The 26,022-nt window shown below is 37.8% G+C and overlaps 1 protein-coding gene across 1 annotated transcript in view; it reads left to right on the forward strand.

The window, feature by feature from the left end:
• The window catches only part of TMPRSS15 (transmembrane serine protease 15), a 117,101-nt gene that overhangs the window by 78,914 nt on the left and 12,165 nt on the right, over nt 1-26,022 (forward strand). Inside the window, exons 19-21 of the mRNA XM_045088154.1 lie at nt 11,370-11,465; nt 14,775-14,824; nt 14,986-15,160. Coding sequence (XP_044944089.1) covers nt 11,370-11,465; nt 14,775-14,824; nt 14,986-15,160 — 321 coding nt within the window. The remainder of the gene's footprint in view (nt 1-11,369; nt 11,466-14,774; nt 14,825-14,985; nt 15,161-26,022) is intronic.

Below are 26,022 nucleotides of genomic sequence, written 5' to 3' on the forward strand. Positions count from 1 at the left end.
CCCATGGATGGGTAAAACATGGTTTTGCTTTAAGTATGGTGGGAACAGACATATAAAAAGATAATGACAATGTAACATGATAAACACAATGTCTTAAAGGAGACCCACTCACTATGGGCATGTCAGGGAAGGCATTCTAGGAAACAGGTTGAGCTGAGTGAATGACAGGCAATCCCACACAACTGTGTACTATCTATTTACATGTTTCTCCTAGACAAATTTTATACTCTCTAGTTCACTGACTTCATTTCCTATGAATCACAGTCCTTCCAGCAGGAGACAGGGACAAAAAAACTAGATTTTTTAGTGTGTATCAAGCAAATCCCACTGCCTTAGATACAATGTTTTTGATGAAGGTCAGGCACTTGCTTTCTTCAGAAATGAGTCAGGTAATCTCTGCAAAGACTTTAATCTTTGGGCCTACACTTATTAAATAGTCTCTGTAGTACTCTAGTAATTGAAAGAAAGTTATAGCCTTAATGAGAATGTGTCTAGACTGGCGCATAGTAACCGAAAGAAAACTTCGTGAGTTTAAAATGATGTGTTTGGTACAGTGGAAAGTAATTTAGGAGTCAATTTATTAAAAAGGCACTGTAGTCTCTCAAGATTATTTATGCAGATAGGGTACAAAATGCAATTCCCCAAAGACTCTAGTAAATCATGTGAGGCAGATTTCATCAGCCTTCCCTCCTTTAAATGAAACATTTTCATTCTCTGCCATTTATAGCATGCATAAGTAAAAAAGTACTTTAAATAACACTTTCATGTCCCTGATCAAAGTATGAAAGAAAACATTTTACAGCAGTTCAAGGATAAATGTTAAAGAAATTTAGGGGAGTGATTTTTAAAACATTTCCTAGGAAAGCACCCTACCTCATTATTAACCCAATACATGAACTATGTGGTTGACTTGCCTTGCTAAGCCATTTAAAAACTACAAGTCATCAAGTCTGAACAGCTTCACAGAATTTAGGAAATATTAATGTCTTAAAGATAGAGTTGAATATACATGCCCCTATTAGGCTGCTTATGAAGAGCTGCTGTTAATTTTTAAATCCTATGCAAGATACCTTCAGTTCAAACGTGAAAAGCCTCAGGTTGAGTCTCTCATTCCCAATCCAAAATAAGAAATGGAATTACTTCTTCCATTTCAGAGGTGTTTTGAAACTGCAGGGGAGTTGGGGGTAAAATGTTGTTTTTATTAGCCTTCCAAATAATCAGAGCATTAATGATGTAATATCCTCTATAGGCACCACCACAGATTTGTATCCACAATTAAACACTGGGTCCCGGAAAACTGAAAATAGAGCCTGTGTTCCATAGTAGTTTTAAAAATCAGTAGACAAGAAGTTTTTCTGCTCTTGTTCATACTTCCTGTCATTGTCCCCAAATTTTCAACTATGTAGGAAAAGCTTTAACACAAAACAACAACAAAGATAAGGTACAGGAATTAGTAGGAAAATTTAACTACTAACTTCTACTTTAAATAATTTGTTTTGGTATTTGCTAACTTCACAAAGAAATAATTAAATACTATTTTCTATTATTTTTAATTTCTAACTTGGAAAGTGTAGCATCAAAGGAAAATTTGTATCATATTTTTAGCTACTTTCCTAGGGTGAGATGGGGTAGGGGCAGGTTGTGGGCAAGGTGGTGGGAAAAATTGAATTTTGCTTGGTCTAATTGGCCAAGCAAAAATGTTCATCATTTACCCGATATACAAACTATAACTCTGATATTTTCCCTATTTTAAAATTAGAAATGAATTAACTAAAAATAAGTAAGGAGAAAACAATTACAGCAAAGCATAATAATTTTATAACTTTCTAAGGTTCGTATTTAGTAAGTTTATTATTCACCATATTATGAAAAGTGCCGTAGCTAGAACATTCTGTCTGCTATGGGTAAGGGAGTGAAAGCAGGTGTACCACTGACTAGTAATTAAAGAGTTTGGTCAGCAGCCCCTAAAGCTGGTTATAGTTAGAATCACCTTGTCTTTTACCCAGACATTTGGATTCAGTGTGGCCCATGGTTTTTGACGTTGGATTCTTAGGACCAAACTAGCAGCATCTGCAAGCCTGGAATGCATGTACAGAAATGCAAATTCTGGAGTTCCACTGGAGACCTGATCTTGAGCAAGTCTAGGGTAGAGTTGGCAAACTGTGGTTGTGAAAGAGCCTTTCAGGTGATTCCGATGCTAAAGCGTGAGAACCGCGGTCTAGGGTAGGCTTCCTTAACCTACTCTTGCATGCCTATGGTCACTTTTGGCAGTCTGCTGAAATTTACCAACCTCTTCTTAGATTTGCATATTTAAGAGTAAAAAATAAAACATGCATGATTACAAAGGAAATTAACTTCCTTAAAAAATAACTATCAATGGGCACCTAATGGCCCAATTCGTTAAGCATCTAACTCTTGATTTCAGCTGAAGGTCATGAGATCAAGCCCTGGCATGGAGCCTGCTTGAGATTTTCTCTCTCTCCTTCTGCCCCCAGCCCTGGCAACTCACGGACACTCTCTCTTTAAAAAAAAAAAAAAAATTAAAAAATAACTAGCAAAATATTATAATATCATATAGTGATATGTATTTATTTAGGTTTTAGATAAGATACGTTGGAGGTTCTAATGATTACTGTAAGACAAAAATTAGCATAAATTATATTTTTAGATGTATGCACCCACTGTAATGTTTGCTTTGGTGACAAAATTATAGGTGTTATTATCAGTCACTACATTTGTATAAGAAAGGAAGATACATTTCAATTAAAAGTTAGCAAACGTTAATATGTAACTATTTCTTATCTAATTACAAACCCCTTACTTATTATCACAGACAAATAGCTTCACAGACCCCAGACCTAGGCTAGTGTGAGGCCCAGAGATCTTGGGTCTTTGCAGAGTCCCAGGTGATTTTGGTGGGGTAATCTTGTCATCTCAATGGAACCCATGAACTTTTGTGTACTTGTTTCGGTAGAAAACAGAGAACTTGTATAAAGCATCTCTAAAGTCTGGCAGTTTGATTTCAACTGGTATCAAAAGCAAAAATAAAGTGAAATGAAACAGAAAATCAAACTTTTCTTTTTTTCTTTTTTTTTTAATTTTTTTTAAAGACTATATTTGACAGACAGATATCACAAGTAGGTGGAGAGGCAGGCAGAGAGGAGGAAGCAGGCTCCCCGCTTAGCAGAGAGTCAGATACAGGGGCTCCATTCGGGGCTTGATCCCAGAGTCTCAATCCCAGGGTCCTGGGATCATGAATTGAGCTGAAGGCAGAGGCTGTAACCCACTGAGCCACCCAGGCACCCCTCTTTTCTTTTCTTTTTTTTTTTTTTTTATTGAAACCAGCTTGAGGACCATCTCTGACTTAATCCAGGGGACTCCTTAATTTGTCATTCTGACACCAGTCTATTTTGGCTTCTCTAAAAAAAAAAAAAACTTTCTTGTCCAGTAGCTCAAAATAAATGTAAAGACCTTAAAGAAATCTCTATAGGAAGGATGTCATTAAAAAGGAAAAAAAAAAAATCTGTTGCTTGGTTTTCACCAACCACACCCTGGAATTATTGCTTTCTCTGCAAAATACATTCCTGATATCTCTCACTAAGAATTTGAAAACAAATTATTGGGAATTAAGAGACTCTTTTATATGAAATATCATATTCATATTGATACAATTCAGGGCGAATTATCACTGTCTTTAATTCTTATTTTGACTTCTACTCTAATGGATATTTTGTAACCCCAGAGAGATTTATGTGGCAAGGAAACTGTTGAGACTATAATCATACATATAAAGGAGTAAGAAAATATCTTTCATGTATGGCACAACTGTGAATCATCTACCAATAAATTTTCTACAAAATATAGCTATTTGGTCTATAATAGTCTGGTACAGACTTTTTTTTTTAAAACTCAAAAACTTTTTTTTACTCAATCCATTACATATAAACCAATATCCTTTATCATTTCCTTAGATCCTGGTTTTTGAGGAGTTTTTTATTTGTTTGTTTGTTTTATTTAAATTCAAGTTAATTAACAAAAAGTGCAGACAGCCAATTGCAGAAAAATGAAACTGGACTACTTTCTCACACCATGCACAAAATTAAAGTCAAAATAGATGAATGACCTAAATGTGAGACAGGAATCCATCAAAATCCTAGAGGAGAATTTCTTTGACCTCAGCCGCAGCAAACTCTTGCTAGATGCGCCTCCAAAGGCAAGGGAAACAAAGGCAAAAATGAACTACTGGGACTTCAAGATAAAATCTTTTGCACAGCAAAGGAAGCAATCAATGAAACTGAAAGGGAACCTATGGACTGGGAGAAGATACTTGCGAATGACATATCAGATAAAGGACTAGAATCCTCAGATCATGTTATTTGTGAGGAATTTTCTATATTCTAAAACAGAACTCATTGAGAACAGGAGAAAACTTTTGCCCTGTGAAATGAATAATAAAAGTTTTCTTGTTCATTTTATTTCCTGTCTAAAAATTATTTCCAATCCCTCAACCTGCAAATAATGCTATATATTCTATGAGACCAGGAGCCATTTTAAATAAAATTGATAAGAGGGAATAGAATATCCTCTCTGTCCCTTTCTTTAATTTTCCTTCTTCCTCTTTCCCTTATTCTCATTCTTCCTGATTTTTTGCTTCCTTCCTCCCTCTCCTATGCCCTTTCTTCTTTTCTCATTTCCTTTCATTTTCTTCCTTTCTTTATAACCTTACCTTTTCAAAAAGAAATTGAGGTGAATAACAAAAGGTATATGCAATAATATTAATAGAATAGTAGCTGAAAATAAGGTCTGAGGAAATAAAGAGGCAAATTTATAAGACGTATAGGAACAAAACAATTACTAGTATTTGTGCCTGAGTTCCTGGAAACCTGTGCAAAAAGAAAAACGTTAAAAATTGTGTCACTTTAATTATGAGATAGGATAAATGCTCCCAGTTCCATAGGAGAGACAGACACTACATTCTTTTTCTTTTTTTCTTTTAAGATTTTACTTACTTATTTCAAAGAGATTGAGTTCATGAGCAGGAGGAGAACAGAGTGAGAAGGAGAAGCAAACTCCCCACTGAGCAGGGAGCCTGAAGTGGGGTTCAATCCCAGGACCCTGGAATCATGACCTGAGCTGAAGGCAGATGCTTAATTGACTGAGCCTCTCAGGTGCCCCGGAGACACTAAATTCTAAAGGAAATTTTCCATGCATGTCCTTTTAAAGTAGTAATGCATTGAACAAATACGCGCATTGATGCATCCCAATGTTTATAGCAGCATTATCGACAATAACCAAATTATGGAAAGAGCCAAAATGTCCAACAACTGATGAATGGATAAAGAAGAGGTAGCACATATATACAATGGAACATTACCCAGCCATAAAAAAGTGAAATCCTGCTATTTGCAATGACATGGATAGAGCTAGAGAGTACTATGCTAAGCAAAATAAACCAATTAGCGAAAGACAAAAACCATATGATTTCACTTATGTGTGGAATTTAAGGAACACAACAAATGAATGTGGGCCAGGAAAAAGACAGGCAAACCAAGAAGCAGACTCCTAACTATAGAGAACAAACTGAGGGCTGCTGGGAGGGACGAAGGTGGGAGAGATGGGTTAAATGGGGGATGGGGATGAAGGAGGGCACTTATTGTGATGAGCACTGGGTGTTATATGTAAGTGATGAATCTATGTAAGTGATGAACCTGAAACCAATATTACACTGTATGTTAACTAACTGGAATTTATTTATTTATGATCTTATTTATTAGTTGACAGAGAGAGAGATCCCAAGTAGGCAAAGTGGCTGGGAAAGGGAGAGGAAGAAGGAGTTTCTCTATGGAGCAGGGATCCTGATGCAGGACTCGATCCCAGGACCCTGAGACCATAATTTAAACCGAAGGCCCACGCCTAAGCACTGAGCCACCCAGGTGCCCCAACTAACTGTAATTTAAATAAAAACTTGGAAAAAAAAATATATGCACTGAAAAAACCTCATAGTAAATGTAGAGGTGTATGTCATATGCCTCTTATCTAAAAATAAATAAACTCCAACAGCAGTTACGAAAATATAATTCCAAATGAGTCCAAGATATAGTACAGGGATTAAGACCACAGTCTCCAAGATGTTCACCATAAGGATCCTGTTTCTGACAATCTTCCCTAAGTATTATTTCTCTCAGCCACACTTGAGGTAGGAAATGCCAAGAATTTGTTTCCTTCCTAAGACCACGCCATCTGTGGGATAACACAGAACAGCTACCAGACTGACCCATTCGTGTCTCTCTTCTTCTTAATACAGTAGCTTGCGCAAACGAGGAGAACTGATTAGGTGAAAATAATTTTTTTTCTCTTGGCATTTTTCCCCTTCTGTGTATCACGAGATCTTAGGAGTTGAGGTCAGAAAATCTAAAAATAATTCAGCTTCCCTATTTGCTAAGCTGTGGTAGTGTTGGGGACTGCTAGGTGTGTTGTGATAAATGTGGTCAAGGAATAAAGCAATTTTAGCTGAAACGTGTCCAATACAGTCATGCCGTTTACCCAACTGCCCACATGCCCTGACTCTGAGTAGGGTGTTTTGCCATCCTTTGCCTGAAATCCCTTTCATTCTCCTTTCCCCTGCCTATTCAAACACCCTCCCCACCTTCTGCCCTGCCAAATCAATCCCTTGATTTCCCACCAGTCTGTAAAAGAAGGTCCATCCTTCTCTAAAACCCTTTTCAGACTAATCCCACCTGGCCCCATTCATGGCTTAAGCCTTGTGGGGTGTGAAATGAGCCGCAGGCCTGACTGCAGCATTTGCAACATTTGTTATTATTCTGTTTAGCTTTAGTGTGTCCAACAGCTTAACAGGTCCCTACCTAAGCTCTTGCTTCCGGGAGGAATTCTTATCAGGGCAAATACAGTCTGAGGAGCAAGACAAAAAATAGGAAACCCAAGCAGGCCTGAGGAAAGACACAGATTTAATACTGTACAAGACCCTCCAGGATAGCTTTCTTATGCTCCCTAGAATCCATCTCTGCGTGTGTTTTTATATTCCATATAGGACCTTAAAAATAATGATTGATGGTGGGTTGCATTTATAGGCTTCTTTTCCAACATAGAATAAGGTTTTCCTGAAGCCAGGGGAGCCCTCTGAGGAGGCATAACCTATACAAATGGTAATAAAGGTTTAGAAAGAGGTAGTCGGGAGGCATTAGTGTGTCACAAGGTAATACCATACGGGCATGTTTCTATGTGATACCGTATTTCTACAGATTCCAAACAGCTGTGCTAATGTGTGGTAGAGCTATCTAAATCTGCAGAGCTCAAATGTTTAGGCTTTAAAAAATGCAAACTCTCAGCCAGAATCTTGACAGAGTGCCTCTGTAAACATTAAAAATGAATTTTGTTGCAAGAAAAGGAAACTGAGGCAGGGAGCGATTCAGTGACACACTTTAACTGCAGAACTTAATATAGCTTATTCTTTCTCAATTCAATTTTTCAGTCATTCTGAGATTTTGTTTTTCAAAAATAAATGGTGATAATAAAAGGTTGCTAACCTTTCATGTTGCCAAGAACATCTGAAATATATTTTATTGTCTCCATCATTTCTTCAAAACAAGAAGTAGTTGATTATAAACTTGTGTTCTATTTACTGTGGCTACAAACTGGAATAAATTGTGTTCAGTCCAGAAAAGGATGTGTTGACTTTGGCAGGACTTTAAATGCAAGTAGTCGGTCCCAAATTAAATTCCAAATTCTAGCATCTAGCACTGACACTTGGAAATGTTGTATGACCTGATGGCTCTAGATATCGTTCTTGGGCTACTGACATCAGTATGTACAACACAAAATTAATTTCATGAATACTTAATTTTCTTTCCAAAAGAACGTTTCAGTTATTCTGTTCTGTATTCTATATTCCAAAGAATAAATCTGTAGTATTAACTGCAGTCTGTTTCCTCATGTGGATTTGAGACTTAACATGAGGAAACGAAAAGAAGACAATCTCAGAATACAGACTTCATGTCCTTTTCTTTTCCATGTGCATGTATAATCTTTATTTTTTTTTCCTCTGCCAGATAGTGAGAACATCAAATGGAATAACACTGGACAATTCAAGGGTAGAAGTATTAACATTTACTAAATATTCTTTATCTTTAAAGCTTTGCCTCTAGTCTTTTTTTTTTCCTTCTAGAATAGGCTTATGTTAAAAATTTACCTGCCAATCCCGTCATAGTATGCCAGTGCTAAGTGTGTAATAAACAGACACTTGATTTTTAAAAATGTATTTATAAATAACATTTCAATATTTTTTCAATTTAATTTTGTCCACATTGTGTTTTGAATTTCTAGAGATATTAACGCAACTTCTCATGACATGTATTAAAAGAGCTAGTGGGACTGCCTGGCTGGCTCAGTCAATAGAGCATACAACTCTTGATCTCAGGGTCATGAGTTAAGTGTAGAACTTACTCATTTAAAAAAAAGCAGAGGGCGGGGAACCTGGGTGCCTCAGTTGGGTAAGCGGGTGAGCTGCTGCCTTCTGCTAGCTCAGGGGGGTCTCTGTTTCTCCCTCTCCCTTCCCCCACTCTCTCTTTCAAATACAATTAAAAAAAAGGGGGGGAGAGATCATCAAGGGATAGAATATAAAACATGTATAGATAATGGAAAAGTGTTAAAACCACATCTATGTATGAGATATATATAAATACGTTTTTTAAAGATTTTACTTATTGGGGCACCTAGGTGGCTCAGTGGGTTAAAAGCCTCTGCCTTCGGCTCGGGTCATGATCTCAGGGTCCTCGGATCGAGCCCCTCATTGGGCTCTCTGCTTGCCAGGGAGCTTGCTTCCCTCTCTCTCTCTCTGCCTGCCTCTCTGCCTACTTGTGATCTCTGTCTGTCAAGTAAATAAATAAAATCTTATTTTTTTTTAACTTATTTATTTGAGAAAGAGAGAGTGCAGGTATGACCCACAGTGGGATAGCAGAGAATAACACTGTTTTATTATTTTATTATTATTCCTTACTTGTTTTATTATTGTTCCTTACTTGTTTCAAGGGGGAGTTTTACAGACTGTTAGAAAAGGCGGCGGGGCCTGATTGCCTAGGAGGTGGGGCATTTCCTTGTAAGTTTAGCAGGTCCTATTTTCCAGGGTAAAGTAAGCTAGCCAAAGCTGGGTTGGAAGATTGTCTATTAAGATTCCTTGACAGTGAGGCCTTTCCTGTGTGGGCTGACAGGTTTAGATCTGTGAAGTGGGCTGGGCTATTGCTGTGGTCTCCATTTTGTGGGCCCTGACATATGAATTCACTTTATCAGTACCTTAAACCAAATAGCCTATCAAATAACTCCAAGTCATGTTGGAAGCCAAAAAGCAGACCCCTGAATGAGTGAAAAATAGACATTGTATTTGGCTTTGACAGGGGTTGCTAGACTTGGCAACCATCAAAATCACCCTGAATGTGTTAACAGACAGATGGCTGGGCCCCAGCCCCAGGATTTTTGATGTGGGGGTGAGGGTAGTGGGGAGGGGGTCTGGAATGCAGCTGGGCAATTTGCATTTCTAATATATTCTCTGGAGGCTCATGCTGCTTGCCTGAAGAACATACTGTGGAAATCCTTGAGTCAGGAACATAGAAAACTACCTAGAAGAATATCCAACACAGGTAGGAATTCAGCAGAATAATGATACTGAGATTTATTTATTTATTTATTTATTTATTCATTTATTTGGTGTATTGAGAATATTGTTGCACGAGTTTTCTGCCTTTATTGCCCATTGTTCTTGGTCACACCACTTAGAAGAATGGAGAGATAGACCAGACCAAGAGTGGTGGCAGGCAGCCAAGCAGAGTCTGTTGAGCAATAATATAAAGCTTTGAGGGGGGCAGAGGGTGGCCCTGACCTAGAGCATTCCTGGTTTCTACACTCTCCACTGCTTTTTGGGTTTTATGACTATTTTGTGTTCTGAACTATCACAAATATATTTTAGATAAATACTTAAATAAGATGATGCTTCTGCTTACCTGGAGGGAATGCCTTAATCTTTAAAAATTAACTGAACAGCACTCATTCTTCCTTTGGCAAATTCATTTCAGGTGTTATTAAATGAATAGTCAATGATTTGTGTGCTAGATTTACTTTTATCTGTTTACAAAGTTAAAATGCAAGATGCTGAATTCCAGGGCATTAAATATAGGCTCCATTGTTCCAGTTCTGTGTTCAGTGGATAAAAGTTATCAGACAAACCCTTCCAGTGTTTTTAGGATATTGTCTCATCTGAAAGAGACTGGACATACTCTAAACTTAGTTCTTTTCTTCTTATTGATCATAATAGCTATAAATGTTCCTTGGAAATTCCCTATACACAGATGGAAAAGGGTCAGTGTTGGGTATAGTGTGGGGAAGACACTGGAGCTTCTTTTGAATAGGCAATGGGTAGACCCTTTCTGTTATTGCAAAAGATAAAATATCATCTCCCTGCTAAACAGTAGAAGTTTGCAGCAATCAGGATGTTTCCAACCTAAAAACATAGTTTTATATGTGAGGATTAAAATCTGAAATAAATGAAAGGTAGGAAACAAGATCAGGAACTGAGACGCTAAAAGTTTCCAGCTAAGCCTAGGGAAGAGAGTCAGGATAACAGAGAAAAATCTTTAATTATGGTTCACAGTTGAGAGCATGGGTGTAACATGTTTTCAGGGATAAGAAGGATCAGTAACTTAATAATGTCTTTTGTCACGTGGAGATTGTCTGTTTCTCCATCCCATCCTGGCCCTTGTGTTGACCCTTGGAGGTCCAGGCTACATAATCTCTTTTTAGAGTAATCCCAAAGCTTCTGGCTTTACATTAGGGCTAGTTAGACCTTGAATTGAATGAAATATCAAGAACAAAGAAACATTTGGAAAAGCAAACACTGAAGATATTCTTTTTCTAGCTTGTTCTTAGGCTACATGCATTTTTTAAGAGATGATTACACTCGACAGGAAAAAGGTTTAATAAATTATGGTGCAGAAATTCTGTGAGGTTGTCATTAAAATTGATCATTATGGAAATTATTGAATAACACAGAAGAGTCAAATGAAAAAAATAAGATACCCAAGTAATATATATGCACTGATTTTAACGTTGTTAAGTAATATATGTGTGCAAACAACCAGAGATTTACACAAAAATTAAAATTACATTTCATGTCATTATGGACAATTCCACTGATTTGTACCATCTCTTAGATAGCAAAACATTTGAAGTTTTATATTAAAATGTTAGTCTTTTTGTATGGAATCCCATAATTTTTTTCAATCTCTACAACATTAAAGAACTAGAAATTTATGTTTTGGGTCTTTGTTTGTGCTTTTGTTTTGTCTCTACGTGTCTTTCCCTAGGAGTGGAAACTCATCAGTGGCAGTCTTCTCTACTGGAAGTGGACCATTTGTAAAATTAAGCACAGCACCTAATGGCAGCTTACTACTAACACCAAGGTAAGTCCCAAAATCTGGTCTTGGACTAATCGTACATGGGCTGGAAAGAAGATGGATTTTGAAACTTGTCAGATTTTAATGTCACCACATACTAGCCATATAAGCTTGAAAGTTATTTATATATTTATTTTATTATTCAGGTAATCTCATATAGTACCTGATTGATCATATCCAGTAACACTGACTAACCCTCATGTATATTGTAATACAGTCAAATGAAATATTGCATATATATAATTGGGCAGCTCACTGACAGAGAGTCAATAAATTTTACCTCTATGTCTTTTCTATCCTTACCTTCAGATTCATAAACAAGTAAACCCCCAAAGAAAATAATTGTGAGAATTGAGATAAGTAAATCCACTGTTGGTCTGACTAAAGAGGGTGACACATATTAACTATCAACAGAAGAGAAGAGAAAGGAAGGAAAAGTCATAGTATTTAGCAAATAATACATAAACATAAAGTGAAGGAGACCAGGCTTCTAGTTGTGCCTGCATATTCTCTTTTGCTCTTTAAAATTAGGTTCATTTTTATAGCGTCTACTAATGTTTAAAAAGAACATTAAAAAGAACAATTCTTCCTGTATTCAAGATAGGTTTTAACTTACATTATGTCATTTCTCCTGTTTGGCCATTAATGATATTTTTTGCTGAAATGGGCTTTTGAATTTTACAGTTCTATTAAAGGCCAGCTGTGGTGGCAGGGGGGCTGAGGGGAGACGGAAACTTCAAGAAGCCGCCGTGACTACTGACAAAGATTTAAGACGTCATTGCTGGTGCATTAGCTAGCAGTTCTTTGAAAAACATACTTAATGGTGAAAATGAAATTATGTAATTATTCAACTATTCATGAAAAGTTATCATATCTGTGAACTCAACCAGTAAAATGAATTGATAAAGGAGTATTTTTAGTGCCAAGGACTTTGCAATTGAATGTTTCATATGAATGTTTGCTGGGCCTTGACTGATATTATTAGTCTCACAGGGGGTGAAGCAGAGCATTTTCAAGTGAGAAAGCAGATTTCTAGATTTCCTTCTATAAGCATGTCTAAACTTCCATTAACATTATAGATCTTGAACAGTTTGCACACTGAAAATTTATTTGTACCTTCTAGACATTTAAGAATAAGAAAAAAGAACAAAAGAAAAATATTTTTTTAATATTATCTCAGTTATGCACATGTTTCAGAGCAGAGGTTCACTATGCCATGCTTATCAACAAAATGCCAGTATCACTGATGTCCCTATTGTCTGTATGCTTATGTTACTCAAAAGAGTTCTATGACTGAGTATTGCTCTACTCTAAGGCAGAGGGAACAGAAGCATGCTGTCCATAAGTGCCTTGGACAAGTTTTCAAAGCCTGGGCAACCCCACATCCCTCTGCTTTTCCACTCTAACTCACAATCTTCTAAATTCCCCAACGCAACAGCTCAGGTTAAATAGCACTTCTGGAAAGGAGAAAGAAAGAAAAAAAGAGCATAGCCTTTTCAACAACAAAAAAAGGCCATGTTGTTGGGCATGTATTGGGAGAAAAAATAGTTCGTTTTGTCAATACTGTGGCTATAAACCCATCCATTTATATCACAATAGTGCCCCATAGGGCTGAGAGAAAGACACAGGATGGTGGCATTGTCTTTCTTCATGTCCAGAGGGCTAAGTTAGCTCAGATTCCAGGGCCAAAGGCCAGGACCGGAATTTTATTTCCGTCCAAACTCTCTAAATACCTGGACAAAGTGTGGATTCACTACTCTTTCTGACCAGAGACTAAGCAATTTACTTCTCTACACTGAGACAATGCATTTGTGTTTGTGCATGAGAAGTCCGACTACCTGAAATGCGTGGAGAATGAATGCGAAGCTCAGTTCTGTTTTCCAGTTAACTTAATAGTTACTTTAATTTTAAAAGTTTATTGAACTTTTTATTTATTATTTATTAAACTTTTAAACTATGCTTGCTGAAAACAATTTCATCAGTTTTGCACACTACAGAGTATTAGGCATCATTTACTGTCTAAGAACACTGAGCCGTTTGAATATGGACTTTCATTGATGAGTAGTATCGATATAGAAGGAGTTTGGATGAACTTGAAAGTATGTTGGAAAGCCTCCTAGAAACTCCTTTTCTCCCAACTGTGAGTTTAAACAGAAGGGGAGTCTATTGAGGCTTCTTCTTTAGGGAATTATGAATATATAATGATAAACCCGTATCTAGGTAGATATACATGCATCACATTGCTTATTAATAAAACATAAATATATTTTCTTATATTTCAATTGAAATTACTTCTATTTTAAAGGGTCTGTCAATTGGACAATATGAATGCAAGTGTTTTCACGTAAACTTGTCATGTATGTTCCAGAAACACTGAATTGTTTTGATAGTACTTGATCTCATATGGATTTGGGGTCTTGTTTCGTATTTTTTGTTTTGTTTTTCCCTAAAATCTCAAGCACCTAAATAATATGCACAACAGATGCAGTTAAATTTTAAAATAGAAATCATTACAATTACGAGTTTGCTTCGATGTGACCAGTATCTGCTCCGGCCACCTCAGGAAGTGTGGGCAAATACTTTAATTCCTTGTATTCTACTGATCTCTAGTGGTCAGAGAGCAGAACACATTTTTAAACTGTTGGCCTTTGTTTAAAATAGAATTCTTAGCTCTGAAAAAGAGTTGGTATCCCAATATTTGAACAGGTAGTGAGTTTTTAAATTATGTATGCCTACACTTTGTATTTTCCTGTTTATATGTTTATTTCCCTTGAAGGCAGGGCCAGGGATCGATTCTTGAGTTTTCTGAGTGGAGTACACAGCGTCACACACGGTGCAGGGCCCTGAATTCTTGTCTGATTAGCCATACTGAGACATATTCTGTATTATACAATGATGCTATCTGAGGTTGGTCCAAGCAAGCTAATAATAACTATCACCTATCGAATGTTCCTTGGGCATATGGCACAATAATAACTCCAGTGCAAACATTTCTTTTACTTCTCACAAATTTCAGTAAAGTAAGTAGCATTGCCCCCATTTTATGGATGATAAAACTGAGTCTCAGGGACATTGAACAACTTATCCCCAAATCACTTGAAATGTAAATGGTAGAGATAAGAGTTCAAATTCAGTTCTACTGGATCTTAAACTCCAGGACGATTTTCCTGCTGTGCCTATCAGCCTCCCCACGTTTCATTTACAATACTTACATTTGAAGGTTAATTCTACTAAATATATACACTATGTACACTATGTTCTGTTTTAAGATGCCAGGTACACAATTTCTGAAATATAATTGCTCTTCTATTACAGTGAACAGTGTTTCCAGGATTCATTGATCCTGTTACAGTGTAACGGTAAATGTAAGTCACCATTTTGTCATGTTTTCTTTCCTTTCTGCCTTCCCTTTAAAATTCTGAATAACCTGAAGTTGTTTTGTAGCGATGCACTCCGTTTTCATGATCCGGGGACATCCACCTCCACCCAAATAAAATAGATGCTTTTTCTTCAATTATTTTAATAGTATGCGGAAACAAACTGGCGGCCCAAGAAGTCAACCCAAAGATTGTTGGAGGACATAACGCCAAAGAAGGAGCCTGGCCCTGGGTGGTTGCCCTTTTCTATAATGGCCAACTGCTGTGTGGTGCTTCTCTCCTCAGCAACGACTGGCTAGTGTCTGCGGCCCACTGTGTGTATGGGTGAGTGTGACGTCACAGTGTCCCCTCCCAAGTGAGAGGATGGCAGCAGACACTGTGCGTCCTGTTTCATGCCGCCTCACGAAATCTTCCTCTTGGGGAAATGTTCCTGCTCTTTTTGACACCATAGAGTATCAATCATTTTCCCTTTAAAATCATACATAAAAAGTGAGAAAGTTAAATGAAAAATCATTCCTCATGAGATACTTGCATCAAGTATAGTGTTTCCTACATACATAAAAATTGAAATTCTTACCTACACAAAGTGAGCATTTTTATAGGTGTAAAATTCATATTTAACATATAAGTTGCACTGGTTATATTAATCAGGCCAATATTTAGTGTCAGAAATTGCCTGTATCAAAAAAGCGTGTTTAAGTAGCCCTCAAGTTATAAATTAACTGTGCTCCAGAAGTTCATGTGTGAGGACTTTATTACTAACTAGGATAGAAATGCTTCCTTCTCAAGTCAGATCTACTTAGATGCTACCCATAAGCAAAATTTAGAATATCAGACCATATCTGACTATTTTTTCATTACATAATAAGACAAAAACACATGCTGAATTCTGGGATCTATCTTCTCCTTCTAGAAGCAGACATACCCAAAGCAGTGATACAGGAGAAAATAGAGCGGGTGAGGGACAGGGAGAAAAGGCTAGGGGGGAATAAATATTTTTGGGCCCAAGAACATGTCGATTTTCTGCTTTTGCCTAAAAGAAGGCACCTTTCTAGGTAATCCCATCCTAACACTTCTAAATCGGGCCAGAAAAAAAAAGGAGCTTCCTCATAGAAGATTCGTAAGCCCTGACCTAGAGCAGTTTCCTACCCTAAGAAGCGTTCAGAGAATGATCTGAGCTATAAGGATTAGAATGAACCTTTCCGTGGCTGGCTCGTGGCACCCAGGAATCTCTGAGGAAAGACCCACGCATGCTCAGGAATGGAAGACATATCTGTAGTTTATCCGATCCAAAAGTTAACTCCCTACCAACACAGACATTGAAAGTTTTTGGTTGGGTGGGGACCAATTGTCAGATACAGAAGGTTGACCGTTGTCTGGGAGGTGGGGATGAGGGGCAGAAGGAATGAGCATTGAAGCATGGATCCCATCGCACCAGAGTGAGGGCAGACCCAAAGTCAGAACCTGAAGAATCTGAAATGAGGACCCATAGCCAGATCCCAGCCATCACCTGGACTCCACAAGGGCTACCCACGATACTGCCTGTCCAAACCCAAATCTCTCTGAATCTAGGCATCATACCCTCTATCTGGGTGAGTAAACTATAGCCTCTCCCGTACTTAAACTGCTTCTTGGTGACTTTTCTACCTCTTGATAATTACTCTTTGATCTGTCTTCAATCACACCACAACCAGTGTCTATCGCAGTCAATTTTCTCATCCCCTGCTAAACATGACTTAATTTCGCCTATTCATGCTCTATGTCTTGGTATGCCACTGTGGTTAACTTAAACCCCATTTTACAAGTAAAAGGTAGCTTTAGCTACAGATTCATTGTGTTTCTATTGTGCGAAGGTAGATCTTAGTAAGTTAGTGACCTCCTATATTAACCTTGGATTTAGTAAATTAGTCCATTTGATGTTCTTGCAGAACATACACTTTCTAAATGTCAGCCAGGCTTACAGTAATATTAATGATATCTTTCATTTATCTGCCTTACAGATGTACTTATTGTAGGTCAATGTTACCAATATACTATCTTTTTAAGCCACAAATATCCAAAGGAAATAGAAAAGCTGTTTCAGGGGCGCCTGGGTGGCACCCAGTGGGTTAAAGCTTGTGCCTTCAGCTCAGGTCATGATCCCAGGGTCCTGGGAATGAGTCCCACATTGGGCTCTCTGCTTGGTGGGGAGCCTGCTTCCCTTCCTCTCTCTCTCTGTCTGCCTCTCTGCCTGCTTGCAATCTCTGTCAAATAAATAAATTAATTAATTAAAAAAAAGAGAAAAGCTGTTTCACCTAATATACACACACGTGTTCAGTCATATAAGACATAAAACAGTTTCAATTTGAACACAAACAAACAAGTATAAGCTGTAATAGGATGGAATTGTGATGAATTCAAACTCATCCTCACCAACCTTGCATTTTGCTCTCGTTAGCCACTCAGTGATATCATTTCTTCCTCTCCAAGAAACATGTATCTGGTCGAGGTGCTTTAACCTGCAGGTGACTAAATGGTTTAATTGGACAGCTCTTCTCTGTCTACGTTCTTACTGTCCACACTTTCATTCCCATCCCTAAGCCATTATGGATGTCCCTAAATTTCCCTCTACCTGTTCTCTTTCTCGGTCACTGATTTGTCTTCTTTTTGAACCTTAAAAGAGAGATTGGGAGAGTACGAACCACCTTTACTGTGGCTTTAAGGCAAGGCTGACTGTAAACCCAAGGATAGAATTTTGATTCTGCTTGTGCTATTGACCCCATGTGACTTGGTGTCTCTGTTTCAATATCCTCCTCCACAGGGTGTTTGTAAGGAGATCTACCTCCTAGAGTGATTATCAGGACAAAAGTAAGAGGATGCAGTGCTTCTGGATACAGTGAATTACATAGATGTACAATAAAATTTTCATTGTGCTGCTGTTTCTGTGCAGGAAAGAAGATTCTAATTCATGCCCAGGAGACGTTCAGTGTATTTATTTTCTAAACTTTTTATATTGCTACGTTTTCAAACATGCACACAAATTTCAAATAGTAGTACAGAGAACTCTTGTATACCTTCACTGAGTTTCACCAATTGTTTGCATCTTGTGCTATGAAAACCTTTTCATTCTTTCATTCTCTCCGATTTGGAGAAATACTTATTTTCCAAATCACTTGATAGTGGATTAGACATTGTGTCCTTTACCCTATATGTTTTACTAAGAACAGCAAGTTATTTTATAGAAAGCCCTTCTATTTGGTGAAATTCTTCAAGCTTGCCCCCTTGTTGGTCTTGATGTATCTCCATTCTTTGAGAACTCCTTGACTTTCTGCAAAATAAGATGTTCGTGTTCATCTTGTGCTTTGCCCACTCTAGTCCCCAAATCAAGTTTTCCATAAGAAACACCAACTCCATTTAGCTCATTTTAGTTTCTCCTATATTTTAAAAAACAAAATCTTGCATGCTCCTTGCTAGTGTTTATATGTCCTACTCCTAGACCCTCTCAATAAATATAGCTACCTCCTTACAAATATGAACTCAAAATAACAGCTCTAATTAAAATAGATTACCATAGGCACATTCTAGTCTTTTCTCCTTCCATATTTGCCACACTTATCTCCAATAATCAGAAACCTGTTCCTACAATCTACAAAACATGTATGGATTCACAAAACAAGTGGTTTGAGAACTGCTAAGCCTACCAGAGTAAAGCAAACTCACCACATAGAGTTTAATATTTGCTTTTCTCTTTTTCCCACTGACATAGAACACATGAATAAGCTTACGTGCATGACTTGATAGGTTTTGAAAATGCCTGCACCTGTGTAACCCACACTCCTATCAGGGCATGAAATATTCACGTCGCATATAAAACTCTCTTATCCCCTTTTCCTGTCAGTCACCATCCCCACTGCTAGAAGCAACCACTATTCAGCCTCTTCCGTGGGCAGGTATATATAGATTTAAGTCTGGATCACAACCATTTTTCTTCATTGAATTTTAGATTTATTTATTTATTTGAGAGAGAGAAAGAAATAGTGCAGATAGAGAATAGATTTAGATTTGCAAAAATATCGGCAGAAATAGAGATAGAGCAGAAGCAGAGAGGAGAGGGAGAAGCACATTCCCTGCTAAGCCGGGAGCCTGACGTGGGACTCAATCCCAGGCTCCATACCAGGACCCTGGGATCATGACCTGAGCCAAAGGCAGACACTTAACTGACTGAGCCACCCAGGTGCCCCTGGGTCACATCTACTCTACAGACATATATTGGATGAAATTTTCCACAGAGAGGCCTCTTGCCCATCTTCCATTCTTTGATTTAGCCCTTTAGAGAAGACCAAATACGTGTGTCTCATTAATTATTGAAGTAATTCCTTGAAACAGGTATTAATATTCCTGAAATAGACTATTTCCTATATGAGGTGCTTGGGAGTATGGCAAAAAATCCATACTACTATTTACACTTCAGCGTTAAATTAATTTAACTGATGTAGCTAATAAAGCTTTGAAACAAACTTTTTAAATAGTTAAGTATTGACGATAAAACAACATAACTTAATGGATACCTCTATTACAACTTAAAATCTGGATTCTTCTGAATACCTCAAGCACTTTATATAGGACTAGAGTATAGAACATATACAAATAAAGTACCTAGAAAATTATTTCATTTCTACTTAAACTTATCCTAGTATATAAACATCATAGACTTAATTAATTTCTCTATTTATCTACCTATTCAATGATGACTTTAGGAGGTTCAATATATTATCTCCTTCAGGTTGCAGAAATACTTTAATACTTTTTCAAGATAATAGTAACTTTTGCAAATCTAAAAGAAGTGCATTTTCTTAGGCCAGTAAAGATTTCAAGAGTAAATTAATGACTTATTGCTTTTTTGTCATAGGGTAGGCCTTCTGTCTTTTTTAAAGACATTTCAAGTTCGAGCTGCTAGTCATCTTTTTGATAGTTAAAATTCTCTTCTTCCATCATTAGGGCTTTTTAGACTGATGCCTTTCTCATAGGCTTTATCAATTTCCAATGTGAAGTCTTTTCCTTAAAATTATGTATTTGTAGGGGCACCTGGGTGGCTCAGTGGGTTAAAGCCTCTGCCTTCAGCTCAGGGCATGATCCCAGGGTCCTGGGATCGAGCCCCGCATCGGGCTCTCTACTCAGCAGGGAGCCTGCTTCTTCCTCTCTCTGCCTGCCTCTCTGCCTACTTGTGATCTCTGTCTGTCAAATAAATAAATAAAATCTTAGAAAAATAATAATAAAAAGCACAAAAAAATATGTATTTGTAAAAACCCCCTCGGCCCATACTGTGTAACCTGTTTGATTGATGCTACTCTTATAGTACTATTTTTAATAATGTACTTTCCCCTTTTTTTTAATTTGTTTTTTTAAGTTTTACTTTAGTTTTAACTCCCTTCAACAATTCCACACACATACCATCCCTGCCTCTGGCAAATCACTTTAATAACATATTTCTTAGTAAAAGGTATCTCATTATAGTTGTAATTCCACCCAGAAGTTCCTGCATTTCCTAGAAGCTTGGTGCCAGATCCCTGAAGTTATCTCTACTTTGAGAACTAGGTCATTACCTTGAATCAAGAGATTAGAACAAGTGTTCTAAGTTTTGGAGAAAATGATGCTCTACAGACAAAGTCCTTGCCCTAGAAAAATATTCAAATAAATATTTTATTTTAGGGAATGATTAAGTGCAAAAAAGGAAGATAAAAGTGGTATAAGCAGAAAGCAAATGATGGAAGCAGGGGACTGTATTTGGATACAGTATATGGAGAAACTTGCACAACAAATGAAAATTGAAGGAAGGTCTAAAGAGATGAGGAAGGAACTTAACACAAGTTTCTGGAGAGGTAACACCAACTCAGATGCCCTGGGGTAGGAATGAGATTAGCCTGTTCTAGAAACCTCAAGAAGCCTGTCATTGCTGCTGGCCAGGAAGTGATTGGCAGACAGGAAGGAACAAGACTAAAGATGTAGGCAGGACCAGTTTCTAGGTCCTGGTGAGGACTAAGGAGGCCATGACAAATGGGATGAGAGACCATCCCAGGCGAAGTGACATCAGCTGGAGAAGAATCTGCTGGGAGGACCAATAGTGAACCCAGGGAGACCAATTAGAAAGAAACAATAGTCATCCTAGGATTGTGGCTGAGGAAGCTGGACAAAAGGCAGGATCTCATTCATGTGTAAGTTCAGGTGGATAGAGTTATAAACAGATAAAGAGAAAGGGCAAGGGCAGAGTCAAGGGTTAGGCCTCGAGTAAACAGGGTGTGTGTTGTATGTTGATATGATATCATTTACTGAAGCGAGGACAATGAGAAGAAACAGGACTGCAAAGAGAACAAGAGTTCTGAGTTTTTTATATCGAATTTAGGACTTTCTGATAAAATCCAAATGGTACTGCCTAATTGGCATGTGGCATGTGAGTCTAGAGTTCAGAGAAGTCAAATGTTGAAATACAGATTTGGAAAATTTGCACACATTGCCGATATTTGAAGTCATGACATTGGATATGATTATCTAGGTGGCTAATGGAAAAGAGAAGAAAGCAAAAAACAGAACTCAGGAGTACTCTAGTATTTGAATTTTGAGAGGAACAAAAGAGCTGGGGGAAAAAGCCAGGAAAAGCAGAGAATGAGATGAAAGGAAGATCACAAGTATGAGGAAAGTCCTGGAAGTCAAGTGAAGACAGGCATTCAAAAACGATTCCTAATGTTTGTAGACATAACCTACCAGATCAAATGGTGTTGAGGATTATTTCACTTACTCCGTGTTCCCTGTACTTCCTTTTCTAACAAACAAATAAAGGCATACCTCTAGTTTAAAGACAGGTTTCTACTTAGTAGTTGAACTAAAAGTGCCCTTATGTGCGACACTCTTGACCTTATTCATAAAAAAGAACAATAATTAAACATACCCTCACTATCCATCCTTTTTCTTTTACAATACAGCTGCCTTTTATACACTTTAATTTTTCTCCTTTGAGTTTCACTGTAGGTTCATGACCCTTCATTAACAATTTATTTTATTAACTGGGATAATTATTATGGTTACCACATGATATATTGTTAAAACTGGCCACTATAATCCCATTTAATCTATCTCCTTTGTTCTTTTAAAATTGCCTCTAATATTCTGGAAAACTTTCCTTTTTCTTTCGAGTTTTTATCTAAATTCTAGTTAATTAACGTTGAGTGGAACTTAGTTTCAGGTGTAGGATTTAGTGATTCATCACTTACATACAACAAACACCCCGTGCTTATCACAAGTGCTCTCCTTAATCCTCACTACCCATTAATTCATCCCTCCTGCCCACCTTCTCTCCAGGAATCCTCAGTTTGTTCTCTATAGTTGATTGTGTTTCCTGGTTTGTCTCTCTCCTTCCCCCGCCCATATTCATCTGTTTTGTTTCTAAAATCCCACAAATGAGTGAAGTCATATGGTATTTGTCTTTCTCTGACTTACTTACTTCACTCAGCATTATCCCTTCTAGATCCATCCATGTCATTGAAACTGGAAAGAATTCATTCTCTTTCTTTAATGGCTGAATTATATTCCATTTTGTGTGTGTGTGTGTGTGTGTGTGTGTGCGCGCACATCACATCTCTATCCAATCATCAGTCAATGGACATTTGGACTCTAGTCTTCAAAAACTTCTTATTCTCTAACAACACCATATTTCAGAGGCATCCTAATTTTTATATGCCTTAAAAAATGGAATTAGGGAGTGCCTGGGTAGCTCAGTGGATTAAGCCGCTGCCTTCAGCTCAGGTCATGATCTCAGTGTCCTGGGATCTAGCCCTGCATCGGGTTCTCTACTCAGCAGGGAGCCTGCTTCCCCTTCTCTCTGCCTGACTCTCTGCCTACTTGTGATCTCTCTCTCTCTGTCAAATAAATAAATAAAATCTTAAAAAAAATGGAATTGGTTGTCCTCATAGGAATCCTTATTCTATTCAGTGGAGAATAATGATAGAGACCTGAAATGTGCTTGGGGCACAAATTGGGGTTGGCAGTGGGCAGACTTGACTAAGGTACCATCTTTGTTAATGACAGAACAGAAAAATTTTTCAATGTAGAGTTATGGGTTCCCACTGATTTTTCTTTCTTTCAGCACAGTGTGCCACTTTATCATAAATATCTTACCATATTTACTTTATTCCCACTTTATTTTATTTCTTTTCAGTGTTCCAAAATTCATTGTTTATGCACCACACCCAGTGCTCCATGCAATATGTGCCCTCCTGGACACCCAACACCACTAGGTTCCCCATCCCCGCAGCCCCCTCCCTTCCAAACCCCTCAGTTTGTTTCTCAGAGTCCACAGTCTCTCATGGTTTGTCTCCCTCTCTGATTTCCCCCATCTCACTACTCCTCTCCATCTCCCAATGACCTCCATGTTATTCCTTTTGTTTCACAAGTGAAACCATATGATAATTGACTCTCTCTGCTTGACTTACTTCACTCAGCATAATCTCTTCCAGTCCTGTCCATGTTGATACAAAAGCTGGGTATCCATCCTTTATGATGGAGGTACAATACTCCATTGTATATATGGACCATAACTTCTTTATCAAATTTATTTTTTACCACAATGAAAATCCTATTTAAAAATGGACATCCTCATACACTGAGTAGAGAACTTCTTTACACGACAGCACATAGCAACCCAGAGTGGCCTAGAACTAGTTCCTCCCATTTGGTGCGCCTCTTGTGCACCTCTTGAACAGGTCAAATGCAGCAGAAATTCAGCCAACCTCCCCTACCTCAAGGTACCCTACTTCTGCATCTTTAGCCTGTGTCAGACTGGGGCTCACCTACCCAGTGGGCTTATCTCCTGTTCTCATCTCTATAGTTTTTCCTTGTTTTACTAGAGTGTAGATACTTTGAGACAAATATATTTTTAAAAATTATCCCCTCCTCAGCTGACTGATTTTTCTGAAAGCTTCTTCTTTCTCTTGGCTTTGAGTGAATGGAAAAGCCAGGGAGGATTCTGTATTACTCAATATCCCAATAGTAATTACAAAGTGCAGATTCTTGTGTCCCACTCCAACATTTTAAATTAGAATCTCTGGAGACAGAAATTAGGAATCCAGATTTTTAGCAAATTCTTCAGGTGATTCATGAAATTGAGTATAACTGGCCAGGGGTTCTCAAGTGTTTCTTCTGAGAGAAGGCACTAAGATTGCAATAGGATGTAGTTGTTCTAGTGGTGCTTGTGCTAATGTGAGCTTGTGGTGGAGAAGCTAAGCAGATAGACAGGAAAAGTTATGTGGAGCAGAACCTGAGAGAGAAATGCAATTGAAACATGTTGGAGGAGTATCTCCTTCTTAATGTACGCCTTACAGATAGATGCAGGAGAAAAAAAAAAAAATGAGAAGAGGCTATTTCTCCATGTAGCACTATAACAACTTTGGAACTCATTAAGAATGTGTCAGATTAATACTGCTGTAACTTGTATTTAATTAGACCAGTAGCTTGAAGCATGTATGCTTAATTTTCACAGTCCATGGTTCATGGATTGGTTTTCTACTCCAAACCTTGAAATAACAAGAGAAAATGCTGATCAGTAAACTTTGGGCTGCCTATAAGCTCTTTCATATCAGTACCTAATATTTATTGTTCTCAGAAGGTGTACAGTACTTACAAAAGAATTTGGGAGATTAGCTACTAAACTGCGTTATTTTTTCTTAACTGCAATTTTTTTGAAGATTTTATTTACTGATTTAGATAGTGTGTGAGCAGAGGGAGGGGCAGAGAGAATGGAGGAGAGAGAAAGAATCTCAAGAAGACTACCTGCTGAGCACAGAGTTCTTTTTCTTTTTAATAAAGAAAAATATTTATTTATTTATTATTTATTTATTTTTTATTTATTTTCAGCATAACAGTATTCACTATTTTTGCACCACACCCAGTGCTCCATGCAATCCATGCCCTCTATAATACCCACCACCTGGTAGCCTGACTTCCCACCCCCCACCCCTTCAAAACCCTCAGATTGTTTTTCAGAGTCCATAGTCTCTCATGGTTCACCTCCCCTTCCAATTTCCCCCAACTTCCTTCTCTGCTCTATCTCCTCATGTTCTCCATGCTATTTGTTATGCTCCACAAATAAGTGAAACCATATGCTAATTGACTCTCTCTGCTTGACTTATTTCACTCTGCATAATCTCTTCCAGTCCCATCCATGTTGCTACAAAAGTTGGGTATTCGTCCTTTCTGATGGAGGCATAATACTCCATAGTGTATATGGACCACATCTTCCTTATCCATTCGTCCATTGAAGGGCATCTTGGTTCTTTGCACAGTTTGGCGACCATGGTTATTGCTGCTATAAACATTGGGGTACAGATGGCCCTTCTTTTCACTACATCTGTATCTTTGGGGTAAATACCCAGGAGTGCAATTGCAGGATCATAGGGAAGTTCTATTTTTAATTTCTTGAGGAATCTCCACACTGTTCTCCAAAGAGGCTGCACCAACTTGCATTCCCACCAACAATGGAAGAGGGCTCCCCTTTCGCCACATCCCCTCCAAAACTTGTTGTTTCCTGTCTTGCTAATTTTGTCTATTCTAACTGGTGTAAAGTAGTATCTCAATGTGGTTTTAATTTGAATCTCCCTGATGGCTAGCGTTAATGAACATTTTTTCATGTGTCTGATAGCCATTTGTATGTCTTCATTGGAGAAGTGTCTGTTCATATCTTCTGCCCATTTTTTGATATGATTGTCTGTTTTGTGTGTGTTGAGTTTGAGGAGTTCTTCATAGATCCTGTATATCAACATTTTGTCTGTACTGTCATTTGCAAATATCTTCTCCCACTCTGTGGGTTGCCTCTTTGTTTTCTTGACTGTTTCCTTTGCTGTGCACAAGCTTTTGATCTTGATGAAGTCCCAAAAGTTCATTTTCGCTTTTGTTTCCTTTGGAGACATATTTTGAAAGAAGTTGCTGTGGCTGATATCGAAGAGATTACTGCCTATGTTCTCCTCTAGGATTCTGATGGATTCCTGTCTCACATTGAGGTCTTTTATCCATTTTGAGTTTATCTTTGTGTACAGTGTAAGAGAATGGTCGAGTTTCATTCTTCTACATATAGCTGCTCAGTTTTCCCAGCACCATTTATTGAAGAGACTGTCTTTTTTCCACTGTATATTTTTTCCTGTTTTGTTGAAGATTATTTGACC

The sequence above is a fragment of the Mustela putorius genome, unplaced genomic scaffold (assembly GCF_011764305.1).
Source record: "Mustela putorius furo isolate JIRA1106 unplaced genomic scaffold, ASM1176430v1.1 tig00003834_pilon_pilon_pilon, whole genome shotgun sequence".
NCBI lineage: Eukaryota > Metazoa > Chordata > Mammalia > Carnivora > Mustelidae > Mustela > Mustela putorius.